Raw genomic sequence first — 13,786 nt, forward strand, 5'->3', positions numbered from 1 at the left:
ATATTTCATTTAAAAATATATCTAAATAATTTATTTATTTTTATTTTGAACATAAAAACATCAAAATCATCATAAAATATATGTACAAAGAAAAACATCAACCTAGGAGCCAACAAGCCTGCAAATTATTTATGTGCATTCCATTAAAATAACTGGGACGGCCCAGGAAGTTACTTTTGTTCACAAGGAAAAAATGCATATCAACAGAGTTAAAACAAGGAGTGGAAGAACCGTATTCGCACATCAAAGGCAGCGCTCATCTGATCCATGGCCATAAGACATAAGTGTCGCACGAAGACCACTTGCAGGTAACACTCTCGAATTACTTGTGTAATACAAAATCCAGGTTGGGTACATTTGCAAAAGAAATAGCATGGGATGTGGCCACCACCCATGCTCCAGGTCTGCCTCTCCTCAGAAAGCTTTTGAATCCATGGATGATCGCCATTGTCTGCTCGACCGTGCTTATTACAAATAAAAGTCAACTCTCCATACATACAGAAAAAAGGATTATCTTTGTGTTGATTGATTCTCCTCTGCATGATATCAGGCTTGGGGAAGTTCAGCCAGACTGTTTCTCTGCAAGTTGATTGTTAAGAAATTCCAGCACTGAAAGACGCTGCGATTGCAAACTAATTATCAGTCCCTTGCTTAGGATCTAGATTCCAGATAATTATGATAGTTAACAAACCCACATAGAATGCCTACCCGTTGCTCAAGGCCAGCTTCCTCAGGCTTTAATGTCAAGGATTCCAACAATTTTATGGCCTCGCGAAATCTATCCATTGCAGCATCCTCTTTACCGATAGTCCTGTCCACATCGGCAACTTTTGCAAGGGAAACAGCCACATCCAGGGTCTGTAATTAAAAGATAAATAGAGAATATTAAATACAAAGGAAGCCTGGAAACATGAAGTTTCTCAAACAAGCATAAGCACACATGTTGTTTTATCACATCATTGTGGATTGGAAAGAAAGACGAGTACAAGGTGCAGAGTTGGAGAAACTCAGAAGCGTTACAAAATATCAATATCAGCTTGGAAAATTAAACTAAGACTTCCTTTCACTACCAGGGCTCGTTTCTTATGCTTTCATTAGGAAGGCAGGCATGCAGAGAAAAATGCTCTTTATAGAGTATCATGCAAACAGTCATGAAAATTCTCAAAACTGGGAGGCCATGGTCCCTCTCATTGCTATACAAGAGTCCACCTCCGAGAGTCATAGAACGTATCACAAATCCACCTGTACCTCAAGTCATAGAGCATGATAAATGATAATAAACAACGTAGATGACACGTGCTAGGAGAAAAAGAAATGGATGCTGACCTGGGATGAAACACTAGGATGATGTTTGATGGCATCGCGTCGCACATTAAGAGAACGGATATAGTAAGATCTTGCAGCTTCCAGATCCCCGTCATAATATTTGAGATCTCCAATTTTATTAAGTGAAACAGAAAGTGTATGCATGATCTGTAGGGAAAGAATTCCAAAAGAATTAGGGTTGGCAGGGTAAAATCATGTCTACAATAACAGGCACCGCCACTGGTGAAATTTTAACCTCCAGATCAGCTGCAGGCAATTTTGATAGGAATTCTACACTCTCTTCAAAGTAAGTAACTGCAGAGCCAGCATTGCCCATTGATCGACTGGAATAGACATGATAAGTAGAGATTTTAGTCAAAGTAAATTAATTAGGACCCAACCATTACTTTTAAAGAAGACATTGAAACCCATAAGAATTTTTTAAGAAATCAGCAAAACATACTGATTTAGAATAGATAGCCTCTAATATCGGTTGCATGTCCTTAAAACTATCATTTACAAGATCAGATTATAGGTTTTAACCATGTGAAGAGTGTCCTTATGTGAACATCTTTTTTTAAGCAATAAATTTTAGTTTGATGCTTATAACTTAATCCAAACAGTCCGGTGCTTATGAAAAAAATTCAAAATAAATATATGATCTTACTGAGAAAAAAACTTGTTTTCCCCAGCCCCATTTCAGTTTCAATTTCTCCATTCAATTCAACTAAATCTTAATACCATATCAGAATTATTTTTCTCCTTAACTTTGTCCCAAACTAGTTGGAGTTGGTTATAGGAATCCTTTATCTCAATTCCCTAGCCAAATTCAGATGTTGCTGTTTAACCCTTTTCATTCTACCATTGTCCTTAAAACCATCGTGTACTTACTCCAACAAGATTAGCTTTCCAAACACAAGAGCTTGCAGCATTTAATGAGTTACTAGCAACAAACTAAAGAAAAAGAGAGATGACAGACCAGCAGTCCCCAAGCATTCCCAGCACTGCTCCAAGCTGTGAACACAGTTCCGATGTGTTCCCTGCTATTTCTATCTGACCTCGGATGTCTTCTGCACAAAGACTCAGTCTTGATCTAGCACTTTCCACATTCTGTGCACGAAATGCCTACACATGAAAGGTCAAAAAACAAGAGAACAGTCAACTAGAAGTTGCAATAACAACTAATTAGACACCAACCAAGAACATAAAAGATAGTTAAGGACAAGTTCTGAACTGGAGAAGAAAGCAGGAGAATGGAAAAGAAATTTATGAGAAGCTTTCTGCTAATATAGAATATCTTGACAATTTTGATGAGGTAATCGTATCTAAGACAAAATAACAATGTTGATATAAAAAAGTTTGGTTGAGTATTTCACTCCTATGGATAATCCCAAGGAACCTAAAAATAACATCTATTAGAAGGACAATGGAAACTCGGTGAAGGTATAATAACAAGCTCAACTCACCCTCATGGCTTGTTGCACCAAGAAAGCACCTCTCTCCAAAGAAACATCCTCGTATATCACTTTTTTGTTCTCACCTACTTTCCCCTCTTTATCCATGTCAACATGGGACCTCTTGATTCTAGCATGACCATCAACGAACCGATCAACTACACTCTGGAGATCCGTGTCAGCTTCAATCCTCTCAATATCAGCTCCACACAATGGACAGTCCTTGAATCGCGAAATACAAACTCTAATCCAATAAAAAGAAACCGATTCACAAACATTACACAAACCACTATGAAACACAGACAAAAGCAAATAAACATCATAGCATAGAGTTTCATTCTGTCATCTCCTTACTTGCAATAAACATGAGAACATGGCACGCATTTACTACAATCAAAAAGAAGTGCCTGGCATATCATACAACTATGAGGTCCCAATTTAAATGTCTGAGAATCATATCCGAAAGGGCATTTCGGCGAAACGGTAGCAGATGCACCAACAGATTCTTTATTTGCTTTCCCTCCTCCCTCATGCTCGGCCGCATGTTTTTCCGGACATTCCCCTGGTTTTCTTGATGACCCATCATCAGGCCTTGAAGCTTTCACAAAAGGGCAAACTGGGGTCATCTTGGTAAATCAAATTCTGCATCAAAACACATCAAATTCACCAAAAATAAAACATGGGTTTCAACCAAATTGAATCCAAACAGTTAAAATCAAACCCTTTTCCATTAAGGAGAAATTGCAATCTACCAAATATGATTATTCATAGCAAAGCAAAATAAATAAAGGAAGACAAGGACAGATAAATAAAATACCAGACTTAGCCGTGACACTAGGGGTTGTGAGTATTTCTTTCTTCTTTTGAGCTGCTTTCTCTTTCACACACCTCAAAAATCTACCCGAACCCGATCGTCTTGAGTATAGAAATGGAAGATGTCAGCTTCGTTCGTTCGTTCGTTCATTCGTTTATTTGGTGTTTTTTCTAATAAATAAGTACAAATCAGCCACGGTGTTATTTCTCGAAGGTGGTTTAAAGATTTTAGATTCAAGTAGAAATTAAATAATTTTTCTATTATTTATCTAATTTTTATCTAAATAATATAAAAAAATCCTACCACTAATTAAAATGGGGAATTTTTTAGATTTGCAAATCATGGTAAAAGAAGGTGTGATTTTACTTCATAAATAATTAATTAAAAATTAATCTCGCCAATATCTTTCCTTTTCTCTTTAGCAAGTATATTTGAAATATTTTTTTTAGGAATAAGAATAAATTAAATAATTGATGTGTTTTTCTGACTCGAGTAAAATGAATTCTATAATTTTAAATTTTAAAGCTTATTTTATATGAAAAAAATTCAATTAACAAATCAAATCAATTCAATTTACTAAATATAGTTGAAATAAATTCTTGTAAATAATTATTTCCATTGTTAGCTTCAAATTATAAAGAATTTCAGTTATCATATAAATTATTTGACTCTTACCTATTTATTGTTTTTCCCTTTTTTTACACAATTTTTGTTAGATTATAAGAAAAATGCCCTTTTTGTGTAAGCACTAGATACATGTAATCATTTAATTTAATAATGAATACTCTTAGATGTTTTTTTTTTTTCAAATAATTTTGGTAATCTCACCAATGCATATAAAACATTACTATTATTTATCTGTCTGGTGATTTTTTTTTCAAAAAAATAAAAATAAATACAATGAGGTCTTGGATTAAGTAGCATTTATCATCAAATGAATAAAACAAATTATTATTATATAAAAATAAGTGATTTAATCTTATATATTGGAACTGTTTGATAATGTTGTAGATATTATTTTTTAAATTATTTTTTTGTTTGAAAATATATTAAAATATTAATTTTTTATTTTTAAAATTATGTTTTTGATATGGATAAATATAACATTAAAAAGTTAAAAACATGATTTTAATTGTAATGCAAAAAAAAAAAAAAAAAACGATAATATAATTCTATATGATCTCACGTGAAAGACAAAGAAACATGCTTTGTCAATGGAAATGATAAAAAGAAATTGAGACATTTGATGTGATACCATGTGTAGACATATATTTTTTTTTTTAGTTTAATGTGGGTGTCCGGGCTAGCTTGCGCGCACCTCGACTAATCCCACGGGCCCTAAAGTTAACGACCATGTAAGCTTCCAGTGGCCATCATATGAGCAACCTAGGGCTCCAACCTGAGACCACAGAGGGAGCAAACCTCTTAGTCCCAGACTCTTACCATTAGGCCACCACCTAGATGGTCTTGTATAAACATATTTGAAACAATTTGTGGTTGCTAATTTTCTACCAATAATATATAAGAAACCTATTTTTCAAAAAAAAAAAAAACTCTTATTTCTAAAAGAAAAGTGAATTTCTGGGGAATTTTAGAGAAAATATACAGATTTTGTAAATCCAGTATGATTCGAGAAAAATGAAGGATGATAAAGCATCCTAATTTTATATTATTTTCACAAATCAAACGTTAGATTTGCTCAATGGAGCTGAAAATTGTATTGATAATGACATGTTTCATAGTCTGAAGACTGGATTGGAAAAATGCTTATAGTTTGGAGACTAACTTGTAACTATACCCAATTGCAAATTATTCCCATCTTTGCGAGTTCAGTTGAGATTAAGAGATACTAAAATGGTCTCTTTATTTTGAACAGCTTTTCATGACAAATTCTTCGCTTTAATTTTTGTCAAATCAAACTTTCTAACTCCAATTATAAACGATTCAAGCCCCATCATTCAAGGATCTAATCAACCGAACTGTCGTGCGAATTCTACGATGTAATAATTGTGAGAAGAGTCTCGAATTGTATCTAACTGAAGGAAAATAAGTTTGTTTTACCAAATTAAAATAAAAAAGGATTAATTTGATCAAACTTACAGAGTAAAGGTATCATACATGACCGAATGCTACTGTTTTCATACACGCTCTTAGAGTGATGTTATCTACCAGTGAATCGACCCGGAAGAAGAAAATTGAGGTGATGAAGAGTTTGGGCTGGAGTGACGAGGAGATTTGGCATGCTTTTTAAGCGAGATCCTTTTATCTTGATTTGCTCAGAGGAGAAAATCAGGGCCGGGGTGGATTTCTTGGAAGATATCCCCACCGGAAGCAGCTACTACGGTTCTAAACAACACAAGTTCTGATATTTTCTGAAAAGATCAAGGCCAAGGAAAAGCCTAAAGTTTAACAGTGGCGATTCTTGATTTGGTAGCACTTACTGAGAGATTTTGAAGGTTAAACCAGATCCATCCAACTTTTCTTCCACGATCTTCCAGAAACGTTCAGCCATGGAAGGACTGAGATGATTGCCCCAATCTCCCACCTCTCCTTTCCTGAAGAAGGCACTATTTGAAAATCCTGAAGAATGGACACCACTTCGGTTCACTTCCAGATCCTTGAGATTGTCAAAACTACAGAGTCTTGAAATTTCTTCAATAACTCCTCCTTTCTCTTCTTCCTCGGTGAAGGGAAAGCCCAAGAACTCTGCTAACCTCTTCAAGTTCAAGATAATATCCTCTTTCAGCTCCTCATACTTCAAAAACAACACCTTGTCTGGTCTTTCCAAGCTCGCTTTCCAATAGCTCAACATACTATTCCAGAAGGGTCCGTGACTCTGAACACCGCGACATATGTTCTCGAAACATTCATCAATTGATGATAACGGTTTTGTGCTGCCTGACACTCTGTTTCGAAGGAAATGAAAATAAGAGACAACCTGGTCCAAAGGATTCCTACATATGTACACAATCTTACAATTGGAATCTCTGATGGACTGTGGCAGAGATGTGTAATGTGTGTGGCAAGCAAGAATTCTTGGAGGAGGAAAATCAAGATCTGGGTTCGGGCTTTTCAAGTAAAGATCATTCTCAAAGAAGGGCACCAGTTCATGAGGTGGGGTGGTGGTCAGGGGACTCTCTCCGGGACTGTAGCGATCTCGGTTTACAACCGAGAAGGTGAGTGCCTTCAACCAAGTAGTACCGGACTTCGGCAAGCTTGCTACTATGATGTCGGTGGCTTGTGCCCGGAAGTTTTGTTGAAAGGAAACGACACCTCTAATGCAGTAGGCTGGATACCAGGTATCATTGTAAAGAAGGAGGGGAGCGCCGTCCCAGTCTTTCCCACGAGGAAGGTTGAGTACAAATTCTTGGAAACTATCTTCGTCGGCTGTCTCCATGAAATTGATGATTGATGTGTGAATCACAGTGAGGATTGGGGTGTGTGTGTTTGTGTGTGTGTGTGGGGACCAATGCAAAGTTTAAGCTCTTAGAACAATCATTTATATGCAAATTATAACATGCAAAGCACGTGCATACGTCGACTGTATTGTGTCAAGTGTCAAACATCATTTTTCTCATGAACAGAGGCAATCAAGGTTGGCAAAAATAACAGCATAAAAAATACAAAATAAACTTAAATTGTAAAATTATAAAAGCACAAGAATTTTTTTTTATATATAGAAATCAAGTATCTTAAAAAACACGGTTTAAATAAAAATATCATGGGAACACTCTTGTTAGAGCTTAGAAGATTTATTTATATATTTAAATATTTGTTGAAATCATTAAATTTTTACAAAGGATCAATCATGAGAATCAAAAACTGAATCCTATATTATGTCTATTCTCCATGTAATTTTTTCTACTAGTTAATGAAAAATTTTATGATTTATAAGAGAAAATTTTGTTTTAAACTGAACATTTACTCTTAAAAAATGAGATATCATACAAACAAACCTTTAGTGTTCTTGTTCCAACAACCAAACCTACTCAAAGAGAAAAAATCAAAAATCTACAAAAGTCAAGACCCATCATTTTCACACCAACCATTACCATCTCATTATCAAGAGAATACAAAAAACCCTCAAATATCAAATCCATCGGCATCACCAAATCCCACATCATAAGATGCAGCATCGACACCACGTTTGCAATAAAAAAGCTCACCAAAAGCTCCTCCTAGCAACCCAGCCTCTCAGCCCATCCCAAATTTATTTTTCTCTGGTGACTGCTACACTTGCAGTAATGGTGGGTGGGTGCCCATGAACATGGGTGTTTTGTATATTGAAGACTGGAGATTGGAGAGGCAGAGACAATTAGATCAAAGACAAACGAAATAAAGAAAAAAATAGGTGTTTTGAGAGAAAGAAAGAGAGTGGAAGGCATTGTTGATGTTAGTCTGCTACTGCTAGAGTTGAGATTTGAGAATTAGAGAATGTGAGATTTGGGGAAAGGGGAAAGGAGAATTTTTACGAGACAAACAGGATGGAGAGGAGAGGACTGAGAAGAGTAAATAATTTTTGTTAATTTTGTCAAACTCGATAAGCTCGGTCCGAGTTTATCGAGTTTGAACGATTTTAATTGAGCTTGCTATTTTCAAGTTTTTTACTTGATTTCACATGCTATATCTGTGTTGATATAATTTTTGCTTCTCATTGTTATTATAAATTATTACTTATAATAAAAATATTAATATTTATACCATAACTGATAATATTTATAGTATTCCTACTATTAATTATAAATAAAATAATATTATTTTTTATATGAATATTTTAAATTTTAATAAAAATAATAATATTCTTAATGCAAATACTATTCATTATAATAAAATAATAATATTTGTAACACCAATTATACTATTTTTAAGAGTAATACTTTTAATTATAAGAAAAATTAAAATATTTATAACAAAAAATAATACTATTTTAATAGTAATACTTTTAATTATAATCAAAATTAAAATATTTAAAATCTTTTTCAAGACCCAATAAAATTGGGTCATGCAAGAGGCAAGACCCATTGAGCTAGGGTTATGACGCTAGAACCCAGATAATCGGGCCATTTACCATGACCCAAATGTACTGGCTCTACCCAAGCCACCCTATTGCCATGTGACGCTCGGGTCTATACATGGGGTCGGCGCGGTCATGCTCACCCAAGCACTACCAAGCGCCACATGGCGCTCAGGTATGATTGCTATGGAAGGGTCGCCTAGCGTCAAGCGTCTGCTTCTCATTGTTATTATAATATTATTACTCATAATAAAAATAATATTATTTTAGTTATAATTATTTTTTATTATGATTAAAAGCATTAATATTAAAAATAGTATTATTTTTGTTATTTTTATTATGATTAAAAGTATTAATATTAAAAATAGTATTATTTTTGTTATTTTTATTATGATTAAAAGTATTAATATTAAAAATAGTATTATTTGTGCTATAATTATTATTATTTTATTTAATTAAAAGTATTAAAATTATAGTATTATTTTTGTTATTTTTATTATGATTAAAAGTATTAAAATTAAAAATAGTATTATTTGTGTTATAATTATTTTTATTATAATTAAAAGTTTGGACGCGTCCACGCCCAACGTGCACGTCCAACCCCAAGTTGGGGCTGAATGCAGCCATGCCCGATACCAAGGTAAGGTTGAATGCAGCCACGCCCAATGCCAAGTTGGGACGCGTCCCTGCCCACCCCCAAGTTGGGCCGGACACATCCACGCTTAACCACATGTGTATGTTAATATAATAATATTTGTTATAAATATTATTATTATTTTTATATAATTTAAAATGTTCATATAAAAAATATTATTATTTGTGTTGTAAACATCCTTGAAATTCTTAATATAATTATTTATGTTATAAATATTAATATTTTTATTATAATTCTAAATATTCATATAAAAATTAGTATTATTTTGTGTTATAAATATTATTATTTTATTATAATTAATATTATTAATAAAAATAATTAATAAATTTGAAAAATAATTATTATTAATATTAAAAGAACATTATTTTTTATATTATAATTTTTCACAATAATTTTATGAAAATAAAAAATAAACCCACCACGCAGCGCGAGTATCCAAGTAGTATATATATATTGCTTGTACTCAGGAGATGCTTTCGCCGGACATGCTGGATGAAAATCATGAAACCATGTGAACATGTGACTTATTGCGTGGATAGGGATACTTAATCTCTAAAGTTTTATAAACTTGAATATAAAAAAATACCTAAAACTCACAAATTCTAAGGTTACAATAGGAGAAAATTATAAAGGAAACTTTAATACATTTTGATTTTTTTTCATAAATTCTCGTCAACAAAATAGCCTCATGACAAGCAACAATTGCAGATTACCTGATGATTACAACTATTATGTATCTTGATAATAATTGTTAAATTAGCTGCCAAATCGTACAATCCATCTATAAATGGACTCATTGAGAGGTAAAACATTATTTTTCATAATAAAAATCTTAAAGCAAATACTACTGTGCTTGATATGACGAGATGAACTTTCTCAACAAATATTTTCGACACAGAATGAAAGCAGGAAACTGAAACACAGGCTCGCACAAAACAACACAAGTTTTGATATTTTCTGAAAAGATCAAGACTCGGGCAAAGCAGGAAGTTTGACAGAGCGATTCTTGACTTGGTAGCACTTACTGAGAGATTGTTACAAGCTGAAGAACTGGAGGGAAAGAATGGCGGGCTTACATAAAAAAATAAACTGTTGAATGTGAATCAAAGTAGTTAAACGCATCGTTTCATTTTATTAGTTAAACGCACCGTTTCATTTCCTTTAAACTCACCGTTTAGGTAAGTCATACGCATCGTTTTACAAAGGCTCATTCTGTTACAAGAAAGAGAACCCGTTATTAGCAATATAAGCATGTAACAGACTGCATGCAGATATACAGAAATTTTACAATGAAAATATGACTGAATTCCTAGAATTAAGGAGCTCCCTCAACACGCCATTTCCCACCCTTTATCATCTTCCCTCTCCATGGTTAAGCAGTAAAACTGACTGCTCTTCTTCTACAGCAATTAAGAACACCATCCAACCTGCCCTGCACCATCCTATACAAATCGGTTCATTAATTGTTTCACCTGTAACAACTGGTATCAGAGCTAACGATTCACGGCTATCCAACATGCCTCCGGAGACCAGAGCAACTGATCTTAAACGTATCGAGGATTCACTCGCAGCGGTGTCCCAAGACCATAGCCAGAAATATGAGTTGCTGATCGATATGTTTAAAGGCCAGTCACTGAGGTTAGATCAGACTATCGAGAATCAGGGAGGCCAGATTCATGACATTAGGAACATGATGGGCACTATGGCTCAACAACTGGAGTTCACCCTGCAAAAGATTTCTCAAACTGCAGGCAGCTCAAGCAGTAGCAGGGAAAGACCACAGCTACATACAGACAGAGGAGACGTGAGAAATAAGGAGATAAAGGAGGACAGAGCTGCTACTTACAAGGTACATAAACCCAAACATTTCTTTCCAACTTTCAATGGGGGGGATGTACACAAATGGTTGTTCAAATGTACTCAATACTTTGAAATAGAAGAAGTGGCTGATGAGGAAAAATTGCAAATAGCTTCTTATTACCTTGATGGGGTAGCATTATACTGGCATCAAAACTTCCTCAGGAGTCTGGGAGATCAAAAAACATCTTGGGAAGACTATGTAGAAGCTATTTGTTATCGTTTTGGGGAGATGCAGGATCCTTTGGAGGAGTTGATGGAACTGAGGCAAAGTGGAGACCTAGAAGAATATATCCAAGATTTTGATATATTGTGGAACAAAGCTGAGGTTAACGAGAAGCAGGCACTAGTCATATTCTTAGGGGGAATAGACCTGGAAATCAAAAATACTGTTAAAATGTTCGAGCCAAAAACACTTAAGCATGCATACAATCTAGCCCGATTGCAAGCTAACACACTTACTCATAGAAAATCTCCCAGCTACATCCGAAAGGTTGCTAGCATAAACACTAATCCTGTTGTGAGTAACCCTCCTAATTACCCCATACAGACCACAAAGAACCCAGTGAACTCCCAAACCTATATGTCCAAACCACAACCAGCCTCAGGGACAGCTACTGCCAACCAGAACAATTACTCAAACCCCAGCAGACCCACCAGGTTCATCAAAAACCAAGAGTTTGAGGACCGAAGGTTGAAGGGTCTGTGCTTCTGGTGTGACGACAAGTTTGTACCAGGGCATAGATGTCGCAACAAAAAGGTATACTCTCTGAGTGTATTGGAGGAGGAAGAAGGGTCACCAGAAGAAGAAATCATAGAAGAAGCAGCTAGCAGCAGAGAGGTCACTCCCCACATTTCCCTAGATGCTTTGGAAGGAACTGTGGGTCTCAATACAATGAAGGTCAATGGAAAAATGGACAAAACTACTGTGTGTATTCTTATTGATTCGGGTAGCACTCATAACTTTTTAAATACCACTATAGTCAATAAGTTACAATTTCAGTTAACTCCCATCAAGCCAATGACTGTCCAGGCAGCTAATGGTGATAAAATGGTTTGTAAGTTCATGTGCAAAGGCCTACGATGGAAGATGCAGGGTATAAGCTTCCAGGCAGATGTATTCATCATCGACCTCAGCAATTGTGAGATGGTGCTAGGCATTCAATGGCTGTCTCTGCTAGGCGATATCTTGTGCAATTACAAACATCTGTGGATGTCCTTTGATTGGCAAGGACAAAGAGTTCTGTTGAAAGGAGAAAACCCACCCAAATTCCAAACCATTGAACTCAAGCAGTTAAGTGCCTTAGTCAAGGATCATCCACCAGGAGAGGATTATTTACTTTACAGCTTACAGTTCAGGGAATTAGATGAAGATTGCAAATCACACAAGCCACTGGTTCAAGGTATTTCAGATGCAATCTTACAGGGTTTACTGGAAGCCTACAAGGATGTGTTCCAAGAGCCTAAAGGATTGCCAACCATGAGAGATCATGACCACAAAATTCCTCTCAAGTCAGGAAGTGAAGCAGTGAATCTTAGACCCTACAGGTATTCGGGGTTACAGAAGGATTGTTTAGAGAAGATGGTGGCAGACATGCTGGAGACAGGCATCATTCGAACTAGCAACAGTCCTTTTGCATCTCCAGTTATTCTAGTGAAGAAAAAGGACTCAACATGGAGATTGTGTGTAGACTATCGAGCTTTGAATCAGCTCACAATCAAAGACAAATATCCCATCCCCATGATTGAGGAACTGCTAGAGGAACTGGTGGGAGCTACTATTTTTTCCAAGATTGACCTGAAGTCAGGTTACCATCAAATTCGTATGGCTGCGGGGGAAGAGTTCAAGACTGCATTTAGGACTCACAGCGGGCATTATGAATTTTTGGTTATGCCCTTCGGTTTAACTAATGCTCCAGCTACTTTTCAGAGTCTTATGAATGAAATTTTCAGACAACACTTGCGTAAATTCATTCTTGTATTCTTTGATGACATCCTTGTCTACAGCAAGACTCTGAGGGACCATTATGTGCACTTGGAGCAGTGTTGGATCTTTTGAGGACGCATCACTTGGTGGCCAGGGCTACTAAATGTTTCTTCTGTCATACACAGGTGGAATACTTAGGACACATCATCACTGACCAGGGCGTGGCAACAGATCCTCTAAAGATTCAAGCCATTGTGGAGTGGCCTATACCTAAAAACTTGAAGCAGCTGAGGGGCTTTCTAGGGCTAACAGGTTATTATCGCAGGTTTGTGAAGGGGTATGGAAGCATCAGTAAGCCATTAACTTTACTGCTCAGGAAGGATGCGAAAGGGTGGAATGAAGCAGCATCTAAGGCATTCAACCAGTTGAAAGCCTTGATGACCAGTGCTCCTGTGTTGGCACTGCCAGATTTTTCAAAAGCATTCGTGGTAGAGACTGACGCTTCCTTGACAGGTATAGGGGCCATATTACTACAAGAAGGCCATCCCATCGCGTTCATCAGCAAGTCATTAGGTCCCAAACAACAAATCCTCTCAGTCTATGAAAGAGAAATGCTAGCTATATTACATGCCGTGACTAAGTGGAAGCATTACTTATGGGGCAGGCACTTCCAAATTCGCACTGACCACATCAGCCTCAAATATCTTCTTCACCAAAAAATGACCACGCCAGCTCAACACCTATGGGTAGTCAAGCTACT

At 35.9% G+C, this 13,786-nt stretch overlaps 2 protein-coding genes across 4 annotated transcripts; both read right to left on the reverse strand.

Moving 5' to 3' along the window:
• Nucleotides 1-115: 115 nt before the first annotated feature.
• On the reverse strand, nt 116-3,744 carry LOC118053953 (protein NCA1). 3 transcript variants are annotated; one of them, XM_035065373.2, is made up of 8 exons: nt 3,577-3,744; nt 3,114-3,401; nt 2,772-3,003; nt 2,285-2,430; nt 1,562-1,649; nt 1,327-1,473; nt 709-858; nt 116-619 (listed from the first exon to the last, which is right to left on the reverse strand). In XM_035065373.2, the coding sequence occupies exons 2-8, from the start codon at nt 3,383-3,385 to the stop codon at nt 563-565; spliced, it is 1,092 nt and encodes a 363-aa protein (XP_034921264.1). In that variant the 5' UTR covers nt 3,386-3,401; nt 3,577-3,744; the 3' UTR covers nt 116-562. The 3 variants fall into 3 exon arrangements, with proteins under 3 accessions (XP_034921264.1, XP_034921265.1, XP_073260847.1); XM_035065374.2 differs by having other exon boundaries at nt 3,587-3,740; XM_073404746.1 differs by lacking the exon at nt 3,577-3,744 and adding an exon at nt 3,481-3,504.
• A 1,894-nt stretch (nt 3,745-5,638) lies between these two features.
• Nucleotides 5,639-7,144, reverse strand: LOC118053955 (cytosolic sulfotransferase 15). The gene has a single exon (XM_035065375.2). It carries the CDS (start codon nt 6,968-6,970, stop codon nt 6,011-6,013), a length of 960 nt encoding a protein of 319 aa, XP_034921266.1. The 5' UTR covers nt 6,971-7,144; the 3' UTR covers nt 5,639-6,010.
• Nucleotides 7,145-13,786: the final 6,642 nt, after the last annotated feature.

This window comes from Populus alba, chromosome 1, assembly GCF_005239225.2.
Source record: "Populus alba chromosome 1, ASM523922v2, whole genome shotgun sequence".
NCBI classification, from domain to species: domain Eukaryota; kingdom Viridiplantae; phylum Streptophyta; class Magnoliopsida; order Malpighiales; family Salicaceae; genus Populus; species Populus alba.

What these genes read in the sequence shown, in the direction of transcription:
- LOC118053953 (XM_035065373.2), bottom strand. Translation starts at nt 3,385, where the DNA reads ATGACCCCAGTTTGCCCTTTTGTGAAAGCTTCAAGGCCTGATGATGGG. An exon ending in TGTTCTCATGTTTATTGCAA is followed by an intron (nt 3,004 to 3,113) that starts GTAAGGAGATGA and finishes TTATTGGATTAG; the next exon opens with AGTTTGTATTTCGCGATTCA. An exon ending in AAGCTGGCCTTGAGCAACGG is followed by an intron (nt 620 to 708) that starts GTAGGCATTCTA and finishes TTGCAATCGCAG; the next exon opens with CGTCTTTCAGTGCTGGAATT.
- LOC118053955 (XM_035065375.2), bottom strand. Translation starts at nt 6,970, where the DNA reads ATGGAGACAGCCGACGAAGATAGTTTCCAAGAATTTGTACTCAACCTT.